Here is a 21,644-nt window from a genome sequence, read left to right on the forward strand (position 1 = left end):
CCCCCCCCTCCTTAAGTCAGAAACACAAACACTATATTTGACTGATAAATTACAGAGATGTTACAAAACGTTTATTCTTTGGGTTATTTGTTCATTTTTTAAAATAAACATTATTGATACGACACAAAAGCTAATTTTAAATGCTGCGTGATAATGTTTTTGATAATTGTTATGTAATCAACATATACCAACATTTACAAATATATTTGAATTCATTCGACAAAACACTAGACGTCTACTTTTGCCTAACAACACTATTGTTTATGTTTTTGCACACGACACCAACACTGGGTGTTGACGGCGATGACATCACGTGATCAGATTAGTCACCGCGTGTCGATGAGCTGTAGATGAACGGTAAAGATAAACTGATGCTGGGGTTTCACTCGTTGTTTTGTCTGCCACTGTGCTCAGATAAGATGGTGTGATTTGATAGCGCCTGTTGTGTGCGCCGCATAACCTTGCACGCGCGTGCCTTACATACATGCTTCGCTCGCGCGGCAGTATTTTACTTACTACATAAATTGCAATCTCGCGGAATAAAACATGTACCCATTCTCTAGTTAGGACTACCATATAATCATATTGCGTAATTTTATGTTCACGATCTTCATGTACAATGATTAGGTATTATACAAATAGAGAAATGGGGACAGTATGCGTTGATCAATTTTTAAAGATTAATTCATGCGTGTAATTTAAAAACAATATATATATAAATACTTTTAAAACTTTGTCGTAACACACCAGACCATTGAATGATGTTGAGTAATTTATCTGCGAAAATTCAACTGCATTATTTTTAAACACATGCAGAGATATACAATTATCGGATTTTTGTTAGAGAATTTGTTAAGAGGATGGCTCATTATCCCTATATGAGATATATTTCACATTTAAAATCTTTCTATTACATAATGAGTTTTTGAGATTTTGAAAAATCGAAAATGAAAAATACAAAAATTTCATTTGCAATAGATATTCTAAATGTCTTTGTGCTACTCTGTGACAAACGTGACGAGTGATCTCGATAATTATTTTTTTCTGACCATAGAAGTACGACACCAGACGTTTACGAGTCCCTTTGCTGTGTATAAGGTTACCTTAGAAGAAAACTATACGTTAAATATAAGTTCCCCTACAGATTCGGGGAGATAAACTAGACCTACTGTATCGAAATGCATGTTATTGTAAGATCAAAGATTCTTTTTTTGGTTTGGAAATATCAGAGATACCAAAATTGACCAGCTCCTAACTTTGCCTCACTTGGGACATTCATTTTTTCTTTTCTCTCCTTCCTACTTTTCCCTTTTGGCAGTGCTTCCGTTGGCACCCGTCCTTGTACGACCTTAGCCGTTGCGCGGACGAATGACACATAATATGTATTTATTATTGCCATTATGTCATTGCCATGTTTTAAATGTGTGTAAAGCACAAATGCATTGTTGTCTATTGCAAATTAAATAAAGATACATAATTTAAACCAAAGCGTCTTACGTTTGGTTTGTTTAGAGTTTAATGTCCTCGACACAGCTATGGTCATGCGAAAACGGCGTCAGTGGATGATGACGTCACTCAATGGCAACTTTAAAGTGTTATCTCACTGGAATGTCGTAACCTGGACATCATAGCATGACACTCCAACCTGTGACATTAAAATGACAACAAAGCTGCCAGTTCTAAATTGAAGCTGAACGTAAATAGCAACAGTGTATATGTCTCAGTCGGGGGACAAAGCCCCTGAACATCCTCGCTTAATTTGGAGAACCCTAAGCACACATGACAAATGATTTTTCAAAGAAAGCCTTTAGGTAGCAAAAAAGAAATTTATTCAGATATAACTACGGGCCTTTGACCTTCCGTTTTACGAAATTAGACAGGGAAAGAATTACAAAAAAACATATTTGTTTCCTATACGGACCCCGCTCTGGTTCCCAGTTCCGTTTAAGGAAAAACGTGACTGGAGTCTGACACTCAGTTCCGTATAAGACCAATTACTTTATAGAGGCTATGGTGGTCTTAATTTTCGTGTGAAAGGTTGTGGGTTCGATTCCTGTACTTGATTCAGATTTGAGTTCCCAGTCGATTATAAGAGTCTGGCTTTGATGTTTTTCTGAAGCAGACCTAGTATATTGGTCGAAGTTCGATTGATAGTGTTATTTCAATTTTAAACGGAACTAGTGTCTGGTTCCTAGTTCCGTTTATGTTAAACGGAACTAGGGTCTGGTTCCTCGTTCCGTTTATGTTAAACGGAACTAGTGTCTAGTTCCTAGTTCCGTTTATCTTAAACAGAACTAGTGTCTGGGTCCCAGTTCCGTTTATGTTAACGGAACTGTGGTCTGGTTCCCAGTTCCGTTTATGTTAAACGGAATTAGGGTCTGGTTCCTAGTTCCGTTTATCTTAAACGGAAGTAGGGTCTGGTTCCTAGTTCCGTTTATCTTAAACGGAACTAGGAACTAGGAACCAACTTCAGGCTCCCAAAAAGAAAGATTGGCAAAAGAGGGAAAATACAAGGATAGCAAATAAGGCGATTTGGTGCAGTTTAATTTCTGGCCACGTTCGTGTCCTCCCGTGAAAGACACAAAAAACAAAAAAATCTCCATTTCTGCAGGGGGTCCCCAATAGTGGCATCTTACAACAAACAGAAAGCCTTTCTTTGATATTGAAATACATGTTTTTCGTCCCTATGTGTTTGTACATATTGGATGATCTATTTCGATAAAGAGTGGAATGGTGAAATGTAGCAAAACAAATCTACAAATTGAAATCTAATTCAATCATTAATTTATCGCGTTAAGTTTTTTCAATTATTTTCCATAAACAAAAGAGTTTCCTCTCGTTTCTCGTCATCATTTTATGATGATGACGATAAACGAGAGTGAAATCTATCGTTCATGGAAAATAAATTGAATCAGTATCGGAAAATATTTTAAAGGGTCCCAGTTGACGAAAGAATACAATTTCGAATAACGGACATGTTGCTGAATTGACAAAACTAATGATCCTTGGCACGTCAAGCGAATTTGCATTGGTATTTCTGAATATGATGTCAAAGAAATACTACCCTCTGATTGGTAAGTGCAATGTAAAATTAACATTAGTGCAAAAACTGGAATATATTAAATGAAAAATACAACAATATCGTTAAATCGTAGAAATGTTTCACGATTTATTCAATTTTTCAGATTTATTTGCCAATAAAGGCTCTTAATTATGATGCTGCTTCGTTTGGTTTTATTTTGTTTAACGTCCTATAACAGCTAAGGTCATTTAAGGACGCGCCTCCATGTGTGTTATGGTTGTGTGCATGTGTGTATGTGTGCTGGAGACAGGGTATGTTGGTGTGATATCCTCCATGTTATAGCGCGGATCTGATGCCGACTTTATAGTGCTATCTCACTGAAAACCCATTCCAAAGACCCCCAGCACAGCATTTCACCTGGTAATATTATACTGACAACGGGTGAACCAGTTGTTGCCATTCCCCTTAATGCTGAACGTTAAACAGGGAATAACAAAGAGGCCGTAACAAATACCATTTTAAGGTCTTTAAACAAAAAAGGATAGGTGTCTGTAAGACCACACATGAAAGAAAGTGAAATATGTTTTTATGGACAGTTATTGTTTTATAGACCGTTTTTTAATAAAAGTGAAAGAATCATATGGAACATCCCTTATTAAGTAAAATGAAAGATACATGAAAATGTTACATACATATACATTTGTAGGTGGTAAATATACGAAGATTAAACAGATGTTCTCCATATACATGTGGTCTTAATACAAATTAAAGGTGTTCTCTAGATCTATAGACCGGGGATATCTGAAACACAAGTTTCATTTTCTGCACAAATGTAAAATAAACGTTTGCAACAAAAAGAAACATATTTCTGGTCAGACATTTTTTTATTCAGTTGAATATTACAAAAATCAAAGCAACTTCATTTCTTAAATTCATTTAAAAAAATCGACCGCAATAAACCCCTTGTTTGTATTCAAGACAGTCTTGTATCAGGTTTATGCAAAATTTGAGATTTAAGAAATGAAGTACAATATGAAATAAACTTTTCTTCTATTACTAAAAATATGAAACAACTAAATACAAGTTATATTAATCACTCATGTTGACCCGGATGTTAGCGCGGGAGAAGTCTTAATGTGAGAGGTAACCGGAGTACCAGGAGAAAACTCAGGTGTTCGGACAGGTGACCCCATGCCTTTTAACAATGAAGTACAATGAGTCCTGATCAATGATGAAACTTTCTCCATATTATCATTTTTTTTTTTTTTTCAAGATATTTTAGCATTATCAAAACTTTGATCAGGGTATATGTTAATCATTGTTATTTCAACCGTCTTTGAACTGACATACATAAGTAAAGAGAGATAACTCAAATTTACTGATAACAAATTTTCATTTGATGAATACAAGAAAACGGTCGAAATGTATTTTATTTAAATGCTTAGCTTTCACATATATATTCTTCAATTTCTAGTATTTTGATATTTTTATTTATGACTTCAAGAAAAAAGGTTTCTTTTATATTTTGTTTTTGTTTCTTTATCAATAAGATAACTTTATAACTTACACACACAGGTACCGAAAGATGTTTTATTAAAGGGAAATAACTCATATTAACTCAATGAGTGTTTTAAAAGTATTTCGTTGTTATTTAAAATATTCCTATATTGATATCGCAAACCCTAATCTTCATTGAGAGATTTCTATTTGAAAGCTCTGTCGCTTCATTGGCCAATTGTATGATCTAATATGGCAGCAAGAAAAAATCGCAGAAAATAAAAAGTCATACTACGATTTTTTTTCATTTAATTTCATGCAATTATTAATATAACTGATGAATCATTACGAGCAGATTGTATATATTTAAAAAATCAGGTTAGGCCCGCGGAAAGTGAATCATCGTTAAGCATTTGAAAGTTAGATACATCATAAAATTATTTATATAAAATTTAGCAGGATAATCATCTATTACTTGTTAAATTTATCAGATTCAGCTAACAGAAAAAAAGCGAATCATAGATAAGAATATTTAAGTTTGATATACCAAAAAAATATAAGTTAAAATACATATTTTATTTAGTTAAGCTGGATGCTCAACCATTGTTTGTTAAGTAAATTAATTTTCAGCTCACAAGAAATGCAAGCTATCGTCAAAGGTAAAAATCGACATTATTAAACATACCCAATGGCGTACTTTGATTTGTCAACCGACATTCCCTCTACACAAAATATATTCCAAAGGGATACCATATATGTGTGTTTAATATTGTTTCGTGAAGGTGTGATACATTTATCTACTTCCTTAGAGTATGACAAGACAAAATCGAAGTCTCTGTACGCGTCACTTTGCAGATGATCACAAAATTCCGCATCCTTTAATACCTTTTGATGAAAATGAAATAAAGGAGAAATCAAAATAAATCGCGCGGCAGGATAATTTAAATTTCACAGGACAGATATCGGTCAGTTTGTCATGTCTAAAAGAAATTACAGGAGAAACAATGAGCCTTCGATTATGTCATGACATACCAAGAGTGCAAATAAGATATAGATATCGACTACTGACGGACAAACTTACAACACATGTTTTCCAAAGATGAAGACTATCGATAAGTTTTATGGTCGCCATTAATATCTTGTAGGGAAATATGCCTTTTTTGTGCGATATGAAGATCGATTTTATTATTACGTTCATCAGAGTGCCTTGTAGTTTTGTTGTCACTCCCCGAGTTCTCGATTTGAGGACATGACATTAACTTCGATTTGACCTAGATTTACATGGCGGTAGTCATCGATGATGCAGAGGACGCTTACCCTTCCGGAATACCTGGTCTTATTTTACTTGTATGATTTTCTTGTAAGACGTTCCTTTGTTCATATTTGCTATTGTTTTATCAATTTTGAGATCGAATTATGGTTCTGTCCACATTTCGGTACTCTTTTGTTGTTTTCTTTACCGGAAGCGGTACCTTAAGAGTTCAAAGATGTTTAGTGAAGGACTAGTTTAGAGATTTATTTGGGACCCATTTACGCATTATTTTTGTGCATGGTCAATCGTTGTATACAGGGTGACCTTAATGTGATGAATGGTTTCGTTGATGGTACACTATTTCAAAACTGCTTCTTTTATCAAATTTCGTAGATTCTTCTTAATTATAAGTTCAACGTAGTAAGGGCCATATCTTGAACTGTCGGATATCTTCCTGAAATACACAAACACAAATAACATAGCATGGGAACAAAGAACAAAACTCAACTGCTAAACCGTATACTTTTGGTTAGGTTTGGTTTAATTTTGTTTAGCGTCTTATTAACTTGATTGAGCGTGTGTATGCAAGGGAAACATTATGCACCTTAAAAAGAAGTTGTATTATATAAAAAAGTTATTTATTACATAACAAGTACGAAACCAACTTCTTATATTAATCACTCCAGAAACTAATCTAATAAAATTATATCTTCACCTCGCTTCCGTTAACTGATATTTCTTCACATCGCTCCCGTTAAGTAATATGTCTTAACATCGCTCCCGTTCCAACATATCAGTAATCGGGAGCGATGCCAAGGAAACCGGAGTACCCAGAGAAAACCCGCATAGTCGGACAGGTAACGAAATACCTTTACAAGACCGATCCGAGAAATAAACTGCGGTCGTCTTGGTAAACGTTTAGTGGGCTAACTTACTCATCCGAGTACCTCAAGATATATTGACATTACAGCGAACGGTGATGATATTCACATCCTATATCTATTAATTTCTTATTACAAGTAAATGTATTTCATCGTTGGTTGTTATTATTTCGTGTTTTTGTAAATATGCATACATTACCTCTTGTCTATTTAATGCCAGAAACTACGAATCTTGCAATGAAAGGCAATTTCAAAACACGTATTGCATTACCATAAGGCATTATTATATTTTCTCAAACATTTTGAAATACAAATATTTGTGTGAGTATGCGAAAAACTTACGACAAGAACATTGTTCCGGGCAGAATTCCTCTAACAATTTTCGCTCGTCAGAGTCGGGAGAGGCGCACTCTTCTTGTGTGATTAGAGAACATATATCCCAGTCCTGATACTGTTCAGGATTGTGACACTCTTCTGCAGACAATAAAATAGATATCGACAAATACTATTTGATCATTTTTAGGCGTGGTATTTCAGTGAGATAGCACTATAAAGTCGGCATCAGATACGCGTTATCACAAGGAGGCAAATACAACAACATACTCTGTGTCCGGCAACCATACATGCATACACCCTTACACAACACACATGGAGGCGCGTCCTTAAATGATCTAAGCTGTTAAAAGGACGTTAAACAATATTAAACCTAAACCTATCGGCGATCAAATTATCAACTTACAATTCATCACAAATGATCCAATTAATACATTACACGATTCTTTCGTATTTTGTCTAGATACATTCTCATAATCAAAACTCGTACTTCTTTTCATTGCAGGAAAGAAAAATCTGTGACGTTCTATAATTTCAGCTAATGAAATCGTCAATTTTTTTTTTCGAAAACTGAGAGATGGGGGACACTGGAGCAGACGAAGATGCTAAATATAGAATATTGTTGTTTGCAGACATAACCAACTATGCTTAAAAACAATTCCATTAGGATTTCTTACTGCACAAATCCTTTAGCATCATACAAATTGAATTCCACAAAATGGGTGAAGTTGACCTACATTGTTTTCAGAATATGAGCTTGCTATCTACACGGAGGACATTTAACGGTCAACACATTGTTTGCAATTCAATTTTAGTGTCTGCTTCGACAAATCAAGAGTTCGATTTTTCTGTGAAAGTTGCTAACCTACATCTTTTCCTCAAATTCACAAGAAACATTTGACGGGCGCTTAATGCGAGAAACAATGCCCTTCTAGAGCGCTTCTATTCGCCTCTGGCTTATGCCATGTTTATTACTTTTCCTCTTTTGCTTAAATGCCTCTGCGATTTCTATTTTGCCGACTTGAGTTCCTGGTTTTGTGTTATGGTGGTTTGTTACTTCGTGCTACACCGTAGTATTGTATTAAACAACTGGTTTTAACGCATTGATCACTCGTTAATCGAAACAAGGATCCATATTCATGAAACTATTTTTAAATATATTTATTAACATAAATGTTATTTTACAACAATTAGGAAACAAATCTTTAAACTTATTAAATCACTCTTGTTGGGCCGGATGCTGGCACGCGGGGGTCTTAATGTGGGAGAATCCGGAGTAACCGGAGTTACCGGAGAAAACCCATGTGGTCAAGCAGGTGACCCCATACCTTTTCGAATCCAATAGGGAACGCGAACCCCGGCAAACTTGGTGAAAGGCGAGTGCGCTATCCATTGCATCATCTGACCACCCATTATTATGCTCAAGCAATTTGTCTTGAGGTTATAAATTAATAAAAATCAAAATTGTTTTTCAATGATTTGGAGAAAATTAGAAAAGATTTAAAGCTGGATATTGTTTTCATTGTTTCCATTGGACTTTTTGATCGTTTGACATTATTTAACATGAGTTTTAAAAAAAAAATGATTTGAGCAAATAACCCATGCTTGAGCATGAGAACAGGTTAACGAATACGGGCCTAGAACCTTTTTTAAGAAATCAACGACATCTCCCGGTTAGAATTAACTTATTTCTACTGGAAATACTGTCTTTATGTATATGATTCCTTCACCCGGAGTTATGTATGATTTGTATCTCTGTCTGCAAACATTTTGTTGCTTTATTGTGTCGTTGATTGTGATTAATATACCAGGATGAAACACCAACACCTTTAAAAGCAATATTTTGATGAGGAACTAGAATATATACCAGAGTATGCAGAAGTAGAGACGCAAGGGAGAAAGGAACTTAAGATATTGAGGAACAACTGATTACCGAGATGGAATGAAAGAAACACTATGTTATATTTACATTGCCACTGTTAGTTCCTCTATAAGCATTACCAGAATACATTGCGTTCATAAAGCTATGAACGCAATTTTATCAGCGTCATTTTGAAGCTTCTCCTCCCGCCTCGAATAACATGAGACAACCGTAAGAAGCAAACATTTTGGGGACGTAAGGCTGTTCCAAGAATCTCGTTTGTACTGACAACACAGACATTTCAGTATTGAAAATATAAGGAAATATCTGTATTGAGGTAAAAAAAATAACTGACAATTTTGAATGTAAATATAAGGATTGAACAGTATCCTTTATCATATATGCCGGTAGCGGTCTACATGGAATATGTTTGTAACCGATGTTTGTTGAAATTGAAAACCAATGCCTTTCAATCCTTATATGCCGGTAAATAAGGACAACAAAACCTTACAGAGAGTACTCACCGTCACAATTAGGCCCCATTCCGAATTGACACTTACATTGGCATGTAGTGTTATTCAGCTCACCCGATCCTATGAAAGGTTTATGGCAAGTTTTTCGGCAGTCTGCAAAAATCGAAAACATATTTACAATATCACACAACCTTTTTAAGAACATACGAATATGAGAAATATAAATCTTTCTTACAGTATTTGTATAAATTATGTTAAGGATCCCTATCCCACTGCACTGTGGTTTTTCCTATATACAGTTACCTCCCCTTAACTTCCGTTTGGACGTAACAGTAGTACAGCTGGACCAGAATAATACCGTTGACCAGGTAGCTCGATTAGTAAGAGCGATAGTCAACAATCTGAAGTCCAGGGTTCGAATCTCGCCATATTTTTGCACGCAGAACATTTTTGTTGATTTTATTTTGTTCATCCTCTTTATCATTTCTCATAAAGGTCCAAGGTACGGTTTTTCTTTTCGGAAATGAGTAATCAACGCTATATCATGCCAGAAAAACAGATTCCAATACAGGTTTTGGCAGCGGTGCAGGGATCTTTAATAAACTGATGATAAAAATAATCATATTGTTCTGTTTCTATATTTCACTGTATAAATGGTATTATTAGGAAAGTGTATAACATACGTACCACATGCGCTTGGATATGAGTCGCAAGGAACTATCAAAACAAGAGAAAAAGGAATTAATTTCATTGAAACAAAAACATCATTATTTTTGTAATGATATATATATTTTTAATTTGAATATCTTAATATACACGAATAACTAATGTGAAAACATCTTACCACATAAACCATTTTCACAAAAAGACGAGTCCCCCTCACACTTTGTGCATGCTTTTCCAGGTCTGTAGAGTGGATATGATGAAAACGATTCTGTACTGAAATATACAAAAATCAACAACTAAAACGACTAGTATATAGAAATGAACGTAACACACATGTGATGCACCATTAACGTTAATAAATACAGCATATCAAAAAATGCACTCATCGGTGATGCATGGGGCCAAAAAGATGGAATTCCATTTCTAAACTACAGAAGAAACAGAGGGCCAGGTGCGAAAACCCCTTTAATTTATAAACTTTTAAATGTAGTCGAGTACTGGTTAATTCAAAAGTAAATCACATTAGAAAAGTGTGTATTTTGAACCGTATCACTACTCAAAAGATAACTGTGGTCATCAAGGTTATGGCAAACCTCGGGGACTAAAACACCAATCAGCAGAGTCCACCACCTTGTATCCAGAAAGATAGACGTAACACACGCATGCGCCGTTAACAATTGTTAGTAGATACAGTATGCCAAATATGAATTACACTGCATCATACAGCTATTTCGTCCGTCAAAGACTCGTCTATAATGCTAGGGACAAAAAAGATGGAACTTTAAATTGTCTAAACTGCCGAAGACAATATCGGTACCGAGGAATAAGGATATGGTAGACGACATTGCTGTTCAGGTACAATTAAAAAAGAGAATGAACAAACGGAATCCGACAATATTCTTTAAGTATTCAATTGTTCTTGGAGAGAAGTTAAGCGATTTGTCTCAAACCTTATTCTACTTTGGGACACAAAAAATACCAAAGTAGCTATTCCGTCTTTGCATATTGCGGAGTTATCGTTCGTAGTACGAGTTATCTTTCCTTGGGAACAGGTATCCAGCGTAAACAATATGGCGGCGGCAAAATATGAACTGCCAAAACTCGACTCCAAAACTACTTTGGAGGACATTCTAAACTTCAGAAAATCGGAAATCCAATTGTTTCTGAAAATAAACAAACTTTGCTGCACCCATTGCACATTCGGAATATTTATTCTTCTCTCCACTTCCTACCTACTTTTGTTTTTTCCTTTCGTCTTGCCTTGCAAAACCTCCACTTTTGGTTCAGTTTTGAACATCCGCCTATGTGAGGAATGCAGTGAGTTCTGTCCCCATGTCGGGACATACCAAAGCCCGTAAAATGGTGATTATAATACTAAATCTTGGGCTGTTTTAGGTAATAGCAACAATTGGTTAACCCGTTGTAAGTATAATATGACCCGAATGGAACACTGCATAAAGCCTTCGGCATGGTATTTTTGTGAGATAACACCATAAAGTCGGCACCATATCCGCGTTATCACGACAGGGGCAAACATCAACATATCTTAATCCAGAATACATACACACATGTACGCAAACGATCGCATATGGAAGCACGTCTTTATGTGACTTTAGCTGTGATTAGGACGTTTTGCCATATAAAACAAAAACCAATAAAGGACAACGTCGAAACTTTACTGGGTTGAATATATAAGAAGCTGAAGCTAGCTGGAATTTGATTGGATAGATTGGAGCGGCTCTTTGTAATTCATTAGATAGTAGAAAGTCTAGTCAATGACATCAGTTGTTTGTGCTACTAGCTGATAGTGATCTCGTCGGGCAAGATTTTTGATGTTTTGTCAGTTTAAATTAATCACCATTTTAAATAAAACAAAATTTCGTTAAGAGATATTAAATTTGTAAGGGCAGTAAGGGTCGTTACGTAAGTTTTGAGTTGAGGAATATGAAATTTAGAGGTGATATCTAATTTATTGACAAACTTAGTAGTTAAAGCAATACTGTTTTAGAACGTAGATTCATGTTGGTAGATTATTTTAGAGTTAGTTAAAAAAAATATTGTGGAGTAAAAACAGGACACAGAAGTGAGTCAGGAATAAATAGATATTTCTTGACTGAGAGATTTTTGAGTTAAGGAATATAAACACGTGACAATGAGAATGAATGGGGCATGGATTTGCTTATTTAGGGATGGACTAAACTGTGTTGTGATTAAAATGTAAAAATGAAATATAAAGATGCTTTTTCGTTCATTCCATTCACATTGAACAATAAAGTCGGCATTAATTGCGAATGTTAATTAAGTAAAACATGAAAATTAAGAAAAAACAACATTGTAATACCTTTCTCTGTATAGACATCCGAATAGTGTTCTGTTAGAAGAACACCGCTTTAGAGAGCACCCAACTCGATCATAATTTGCATTGATAATCTGGAAAACAAAATTGCATGCATGATTTATTTAAAAATATAACTCTTACCTACAGTGGGACAGGATTCTTAAAAAGTATCGGTTACCAATCGTCTTTAGAACCATAGAAAATAAAAAGAAGGCATAGAAACGTCCTTGCTTACGATATATTTTGCTGATCCCAAATGCTCGGATAGAGGATCAGTCACCGACTTTATAATTAAACTATATTCATAAATATGTATACAACACCAAATTCTCTTCATGCACAAATATCTTCACACATCTTCAAATATTCAAATACAGAATCTGAGGAATAACAAAATTAGTTTCACTGTAATGATATAGCAAGAACATGAACGATGCAAATGCAGGAGTAGCACGTGAGAAGAGCGATAACTCTCAATTATTATGACGTGTGCAAATGTTCCAATAACATTTAACATGATGATACATTCTATCGAAATATCTTTTGTATGATTTTAAGTACTTTTGGGTATGACTGCACAGTGGACCACATCTAAACTGAAGGATAACGAAAAAAAGGTTCACTTTTTGAGAGTTTGATAAAAAATTGATTGATAATTTAGGACTGTTATATTATAATTAGTGTATCGCGATACAGGCAAACAAAACAATTCGATACGATACATAAGAAAGTACCGCGATACGATACGATATATCGTTGCAACCCTAAATATTATTTGTATAGTATGTCTTTGGTTCATCCAATCGAAAGGATTCAGATTCGAACCTTGTTTTACTGGTCTCTCACCTTCAGTAAATGAGCACACTGCCATGACCTTACACACATCTGATATTCCGGCCGAAAAAACACAATTTCTTTAAACCATCCTTTAATTACGTTTCCATAACGTCTGCCGTAGACTTGGCCAAGGTTGATATCTATGTTCCTGTACCGGTTTTTTGTCAACATATCACAACTCAATAGTCTGCTCGTCTTTTTTTGAAGTAAAGCACTCCATGTCTGAAAAAAACCTAATTTAATACTATTTTGTTTTTGTCATAAATGAGTCAGATAAAAATGCCTAATACAATACCGTTTCATGAACTCCTGGCGTCGGAACAACTTAAAGTGGACATTTTATCTGTCTTCTTCATTCTGAAGCCGACATTTCGCAGACTTATTTTATCTGTCACATATATTCCTAAGATACCAAGTCACTTTCTAGCAGATACAATTGTTTTATTGTTATTAAGATTTCATCGGATCACCACACTGATTTCAATTTAAAGAGTAATAACGCAGGCATTTCAACGCAAATATTACCACTCTTACAGTATATTAGCTGTTTCAATTCCCCATTGGAAACCCAATTTCTTTCTGCAAAATAATGATAGACTACCTTTATTTAACAGTTTACACAAAATATCATTAACAAAGTTATAAATTTCCAAAATGGTATATTTTCTGTAAAAAACAACAACCAAAAACAAAGCATATCTTACAAAAACGTAACATGAAACATACTATGTATGTTTGACACCATAAAATCAATCAAAAGTGTACCCTGGCTTATATGTGAACACAACTATTAATCAAACGTGCCTACATTCTATCGACCACCAAACCTTTATACTGACAACATGATATTTGAAAAGGCATAAGTCTGTTTGAGGGATCAATGACTAATTATGAAATGGTTCAGATGTTATTTCAATTCAGCGTAAGGCATAATGGTATTTGATGTAAAAAATATAGCAAATGTTTTCGTAGAATTTGTTGATTTTGATTTGAACACATTTTATTTGTCATTCAACAAAAATGATTAGGCACAAGTTATCCAACTTTGAAACGCCCTCTCCAATACATTTTATTATATAAATTACATGATAACAACAACAAATATATCTATCAAAAATAGGAAAGGAAAGAAAAGGAAGAAAGAAAAAAGATTAGGAGAATAAGAAAGAGAGATTATACAACAACAGCTTTCAATTTCTTAATATAATACTGAATTTTAAGATCTGCTGCTATTTGTAATGTAGGTTTGAACTACTTGGAAGATATTTTCATTGTCTTCATCAGACAGTTTTGTAGAACTTTAAAGAATAAGATTGAGGGAAAATATTACAATAACGTGAGATATCATCAATCAGGATGTGTGTTAGTCTTATATACAGCATACAATAATAATAATAATAAAAAAAATGTATTGCGTTTTCATACTCATTTCCACATACATACAGTGGATCAGTTATAATATTAACTCTATACAAATCATACTTTAAACCACTACATGAATGGCGCAATCTTGTATGTAAAATATTCATTTCACGAAATTCCAACATGAAAAAATTAGGCAACAAGCGACCTTTGTAAAATGTCTATTGGACTAATGTCGCTCCAATGTAGTTCGTGTCACAATATGTCTTAGTCATCCTCGATAGTCTAGTGGTTATGCTCACTTTCGCTCTGTTCACTTCTGGAATATATCATGGGAAAATCGAAGACTCAGTGTGCGACACATTGTGCATGAGACGAGAAGACTAGTTTGATCATTAATGCACATCAAACAAATCTCTCGGTCACGTAACAGTAAAATTAACAGGTATTGAAGGCAGGTGTCGCTCATCTGTAATCTTCAAAGAGCAGGTATCAGCCTAGCAAAAGGGTTTTTATTTTACCTGAGACCAATCAAATAGCTAGTCTTATGCCATCAATTTTGCTATGACAAATTCCAGGGTGCACAGAGCGTAAGTGAGCGTAACCCCTGAAGTATCCAGGATGGTGTTAAGTTTTATGTTTTGGTTAAGCGCATGGAGAGAGGATTGATCCTGTAAATAAACCGGTCTTTGTATGTAATCGAAGTATTATTGAGAGTTGCAACATTTGGAAGGTAAAACATCTACAATCGAATTCCTATTTGATACTATGCACCACATGATTTTCTTTATATGATTTGTCCATATCCTTTTTAAAGAATTTGAAGGGGGTATAAGTAGGATTACCAGCAAACTGAGCTCTTGACGTGCATTTAGCTTCTGCAAAAGTTAAATTAGAAAAAAATAAGATTTATAGAATTTGTAAAACTATAGCCACGATTTGTTTTAAGAATCATAACGCAGATATTTTCACTTTTACAATAGTTGAAAGGTATCTAGTTTACTTGTCAAAAAAGGTTGGTTAAATATTCTCCTTTATTTGTATTATATTTACAACACGAGTAAGAAAAAAGATACATAACACACATGCACACATAAAATACGTTAGGTTAAGATAGCAGCATATAACATGTAAGATTATAGTATCACAGGTTTCCCTTCTGGTGTTTGGTGTATGCAGGTCTTGAACATTATATTTTTTACGATAATTTCGATATTTCTTCACGCGAAGATTTTTTGCTTTACATTGGTTCCATTTATTTGTGATTAAGTTTCGTTGGCATAGCAAGATATCAATATTTTTGAATACAGTAACAGTATATACACAGTGTACAGTTTGTATATCACAATCACTCTTAAAATTCAACACAACACTTACCATTTTCTTCATATTTGCTGCCGCTATGTTATACATTCCATTAGCAAGCTGTTGTCTGTGATAGTTGTGCTGTCGCAATATGCGTCTAATATCATTTTTCCGAAGTCTGCGGCCGAGACCATTTGCCAAAACTGAAAACATAACTAAATTAGTTTTTTTAATACGTAATATTCATACTACGAATCAGTTATCTTTACAAGTCTCCGTTGACTTTTAAACCATAAAAAACCCAGAAATAAAGCGATTTGCATTTTTTTGTCTGGTAAAAAATCAATGATATATTTGTTTGATATTTTAGGTTAGATTAGTTTTCAAATATGAGATCAAGGTAAAAAGATGGTGATACTTATCGTTGCTTCTGGGGTCCAGATTTTATAACTAGGTAACAAAACCTTGCAATTTCATGTTATAATAATTACGTTTAGTTGACAATGGCTAATTATTCTTGTAAAAATGTAAGTTTTCAAATTATACTTACATAGCAGAAGGCAAATCAATGTATGAACATTCATGTTATTTGATGGTGGTCGCTTACACGATTGACAGCCGTAACAATCACTGAAGTGTATTAATGAAGGCTATTCAGATGTATTTTATTTTGTTTAAGCCCTGCCCATGACTAGTTTCCAATCAAGCGCGTAGGTTTTAGTAAATAAAGGTTTGTACTCAGTTACTATAAAAGTATGTCCCTGTTCGATCACATCAATAGTTCGTTCATTGTCGGAAATTAGTCCAAAGTAGTTGTACCCTGGTCTTTGAACTTTTACACTTAACCCTTTCACCCCTGTACATAATAATGGACTTATCCAGATCAATGCATGGTCGAGTTTATTAAGGTTACAAATTTAATTATTGCTAGTTATATGTAATGCTGTGATAATTTCCAAGTCCTTCCTTGCATCGAAGGTCAAAGGCTCGAGGGCTGATATTAGTCGAGGGTTGATGCATAACCAAAATGTTCAGCAATATCTTAGCGTTAAAGCTTTCCTGATATGTTAACTTAATTATCATGATAGCGAGAGAAGTATTTTGATAACTAACACAACTATTCGACTTAATTATCATGATCAGTCGATTTAGCAAGAAATATTTTGGCGTCATAATCATCTCGACTTGAATTAATTGATGGCAAGATATACCACCAAATGAAAAATGAATAAGGGATGTTTCAATCTATTTGGTTGAACAAACTAGACTTGGGATTTCTTTTAAAAGGTGTTCACTAACTCGCTTGCAGATCCATGTTTAGTTAAAATTGTTCATGTCATTTATGTTTTCGAATTAAAGTTGATTTGTTTGCTTAGAAATAATTTAATATGAAATATAGCATCCACAATTTGCCCGGTCTGAATTCAAACAAATGTGATTATCGTCATTGTAATTCAGGTAAACATATATTAAACGTGATCGATATACAAATACTTTGAACGGAAATGTTCAGTCATGACGGCTTAAGTATTGATGTGATAAACAACAGTTCAACAAATAATTAGCCTAAAGTATATTCGATAGATTTTATCAATGGACGCAACTTGGTCCGGTAATCTAACTTCAGTGCATACATTTCGATTCATTGTTAGCGGTGTTGTATGACCTGATAGCATGTGGTGTACCTTAATTATAATGCTATTCTAAGGCCTGAATATAATAATAGCTTGAGAGAAGGTAGCACCTTTGCCTTTTTTGAGACTTAAATATTTACAGGAGAGGTCACCTTCAGTCCCAGCAAATTGTGGTTGGTAGATCTAGATTGGAACCTTGATAAGCCAGACGCCTTCATTTCCAACAAGCTGTTTGCATTAAAGCGGAACTTTGATAATCGAGCCATCTTCATTTCAAGAAAAAATATTTCCGGCAAAGTGAAACCGTGATAAGCCTGTCGACGTCATTCTTAGCAAGTCGTTGTCACTAGAAATTGCTGGATTTTGAAACTTCTAAATTATTTGGGGGGAAATACTAGATAGTGTAAGATCAGAATTTCTCTATATTCTGACTGGATACATGGATATTTGGTATACGTGTTTGCAGGATTGTCGCTGTTCAATTGTTAATAGCAACTTGTTGAGTGCGGTGCCAGTCACATCGATGCTTATTATTATCAGTCATTACCATAACCTCTGATTTTTTCGTGGTTACGACTCAAAATATTCCGTGATAGATCCCATTCTAATCGCTATAGAGTTAACTAACATTAATCGTTAAAACCGTCCACAAAGGTATTTTTGATATCATATCTATTTTAGCTGTGGCCATTTTGTTCCGATTTACGCAATTCATTTATAAAACCTTTCTATATCAGACAAGTATGTAAAAAATAATTAAGTTGTTATCCACAGAAAATAAAGAGATGTCCTTATCATCAAATAATATTTTATTAGTAATTACATTATATTTAGCAGTGCAAGATATCTCTCTACACTTCAAGGAGTAGGTGCGGAAGTGGTGTGTATGTATGTTGTTGTTCAATTGTTTTCTTTATGTTGCACTGTATATATGCACAACTGATGAGCTGTAAAGCTTAAGTAAATAAATTAATTTTAACTTGAACTGTAGGACAAATACAAGAAAATTCAAACAAACAGTACACTTCCCTTGATTTCTTTCGGAATATAACTGTAGCACACGTGACAAAGTAGCGTCCGACGACATTACACTCTGAGGTCTAGGGTTCGAGTCCAGGTCTGGCGCCGCTGAATATTTCATTTTCAGAACATTGTTTTTAATCAAAAATGGTTGCCAACTCATTTAAGCACTGAACTGCTTTCAGTTGTCATTCATAAGAGACATGATTGCCAACTGGACAAATGCAAATTCACTGAAGCGCGCTAGCGTCATGTTGGATTTGCCCTTTTTTTTAAACTTAGTATTCATATTTCCTATGAATGACAACTGAAAGCAGGTCAATACTTATATTTACCATTTTTGGAATCTGTTCATCTCATAGAAATTTCAATTACACTTACTATATAAAAGTATATACATGAATAATATATCATTCAGCATTTAGTTCGAATAATGTATGTAGTGTTGTGTATGCTTTTTCAGTGAATAGAACAGCCATAGCCCAAGGAGGGTCAGTGGTATCCTATGTAACAATTATGACGTCAACAATCGGGTGATGGCATTCATAACCCATATGAATGCCAACTGAATAAGGTAGGGTTATATAGTGGTAATGCAATGTCATGGTCATACGATAGTAAATTAACTCTTTGTTGGTCATTTGTCTGATGAAGGTGACAGAGAAGGTACCGTACTAGTCACCCAAACATATAAGTGTCACACATGAACACGCACTGGTTGTGATACAAAACCCTTCTACAAAAGAAATTTCATTTTTTTAAGTGATGTTGTTACCTTATTTACGCATCACAATTGTTGTGGTGTTTTTGCAATGCCAAGATGCACTCAAAGATTGGTAGATGTTTGTCGGGATACAGACTAAACACATTGATAATGATGTATTTCCCGTGAAAAATCGTTGATTCAGAAAAAAAGACTGGTACTTTGAATTCCATGCTATATGTTTGAGCGAAATATTGCAAGCAATAAACTCTGTGATTTATAACCTATCTGAGGATATTTTATAAAGGCGTGTTCGAAATATATGAGTCTAAACCAGTAAGAATAGCCTTTGCTTGTTAGTAATGTGACAAGATCCATAAAGCACAACCAAAAAGTATTATATGCGACGTTTCGATGACTAGCACGGTATGTACTCTGTCACCTTCATCATGCAAATGACCAGTGAAACGTATGTACACAAAGGTGTTAAGTATGTACGAGTTGTCCACAAATCGATGTCGATTCGGCTACGCTGTACGCGTATGTACAATTACTTGTTATATATGTACCGAAATGACTCTATTCAGCCTCGCTTTGTTTTAATACTGATATCGATTTCTGGACAACTCTTACATGCTTTACACCTTTGAGTACACACGCTTCACTTCACAATCCATACTTACTAACATAAAGAAAATGTTTAGAAACTTGCTTGTAAGTAATTACAAATGTAATTTCCCATATATTGCGTCCAATGCCCGCCTCGTTCTTGTTTATGCAAATTGAAGAAAACATGTGTTAGCAGTCGTGGGAACTTGTGTTCATTTACTTAGTATATATCTATTTGCAATAGACCATGTTTAACTTTAATTATGATGAAAAACAAACAACCGTTCACGGAACTCGTGACCTTTCGTTTTGTTCCTCCTCCTCATTTTTTGCATTAAATGCCTGGCAAACAAGCGCCTTGTTCTGTTAGTACACGATATAATCACCCCTTGTTCGTTTTCGTTATATTGTGTTTGCTATAATGAATTTTTGATTGACATAATTACATATGTAGTGTTGTAAAGCTATATTCAGTTTCGTCATAGACGCTCTATTTTCACTGATGCTATAAGTCCGAGCTTGCTCTTGATCTCTTAAGAAATAAATATCAGTTTCTACAATGGAACAATTGTCTTTTATCGACCTTAATGTTAAATTGCTATCGGCTTAAGATGACGGGCACCACTGCATTCCTTGCAATCGCAGAGAAGAGTTCCTGTAAAATATTTTTGACTTTTAGTATTCTCCGTTCTACATGTAAGCTGAAGCAATCAAAAGGAGTTTTTTCTTTCTAACGCTAAATTCTTTTCATAAACTTGGTGGCCAATATATTTTACATTTATCTTTGGTGAACTGGAAAGGTCCCGATATCGACCCTTACACTTTCATATTTTTTAAATTTCTGATTTAAAACATTCAAATTTCAAACACGTAATTACTACAATTTTGTATAATGCATGGGAGCATGCAATTTTCATGGAATAATCTTTAAAAAGAACGCCAACGAATATTTTATATTTATGATAACTTGTTGGTGCCTTGTATCTTAATATAACATGAATAATTCAAAGTATGAAAACCATTATCAGCCATACAGAATTCCGATGTGTTGTTTTATTTAATAATAATAAGAACGCATATTTTAAATTAAAAGTATTTAAATATCAAATTATACACAAGTTTTGACCTTGTAGAAAAGATTTATTATTCAATTATAGCCTTTGACTGAGGTCGATACCTGGATTTATCAACCCGAGGAAAGATAAATTGACAGAGGACGCAGTCTGAGGTTAATACATCTTTTCTCGTGTCGATAAATCCAGGTATCGACCGAAGTCAAAGGCTACAGTTGTTTTATTATTTTCAAAACAGTAATGTTAACAATCTGAAAAAAAATCACAGCAAAAATCTACGGAAGCGGGACGATGCGTTCGATTGGAGACACGTCATCATTCTATTTTTAGAAACAGCAAGTCCTTTAACAAAAATCACGCGCTCCAAGTCAGTATCGGTTTTTATCGTTGGACACGTGATGCACTCCTGGCCAATCACTATCGGCAATAATATAAAAAAATAAATAAAAAAATCCTGTGCTTACCATCAACCGATGACAAACACATATTCATGTTGAGGTAAAGCCACTGTCACACCGGGCCTGCGACCAGGATATGACCTAGCTGCGCGCGGGCTAGTCGCATAGATCGTGGGTATTCGTACGTTCAAAATCAGTCGCAGCAAGGTCGACGGTCATGTTCAAAACTACTTACCTGCGATTCTAAAACGTAAGAGGTCGCAGCCAGGTCTAACATGGTCATACGACCAGTCGCGCATAGACGCACCACCAGTCGTGCATGATAGCGGGTCAAGTAGTCACATGATTGGTCGTACTACTGGTCCTGCCACCTTGCGGCT

At 34.7% G+C, this 21,644-nt stretch overlaps 1 protein-coding gene across 1 annotated transcript in view; it reads right to left on the reverse strand.

Moving 5' to 3' along the window:
* Positions 1-21,563, reverse strand: part of LOC110457472 — a 31,647-nt gene extending 10,084 nt beyond the window's left edge. The window contains exons 1-6 of the mRNA XM_021508769.1: positions 21,500-21,563; positions 15,900-16,030; positions 12,327-12,415; positions 10,164-10,258; positions 9,371-9,472; positions 6,995-7,126 (exon numbers count right to left, since the gene is read on the reverse strand). Of these exons, the coding sequence (XP_021364444.1) occupies positions 6,995-7,126; positions 9,371-9,472; positions 10,164-10,258; positions 12,327-12,415; positions 15,900-16,030; positions 21,500-21,563 (613 nt within the window). The remainder of the gene's footprint in view (positions 1-6,994; positions 7,127-9,370; positions 9,473-10,163; positions 10,259-12,326; positions 12,416-15,899; positions 16,031-21,499) is intronic.
* Positions 21,564-21,644: the final 81 nt, after the last annotated feature.

This window comes from Mizuhopecten yessoensis, unplaced genomic scaffold (assembly GCF_002113885.1).
Source record: "Mizuhopecten yessoensis strain PY_sf001 unplaced genomic scaffold, ASM211388v2 scaffold9157, whole genome shotgun sequence".
NCBI classification, from domain to species: Eukaryota; Metazoa; Mollusca; class Bivalvia; order Pectinida; family Pectinidae; genus Mizuhopecten; species Mizuhopecten yessoensis.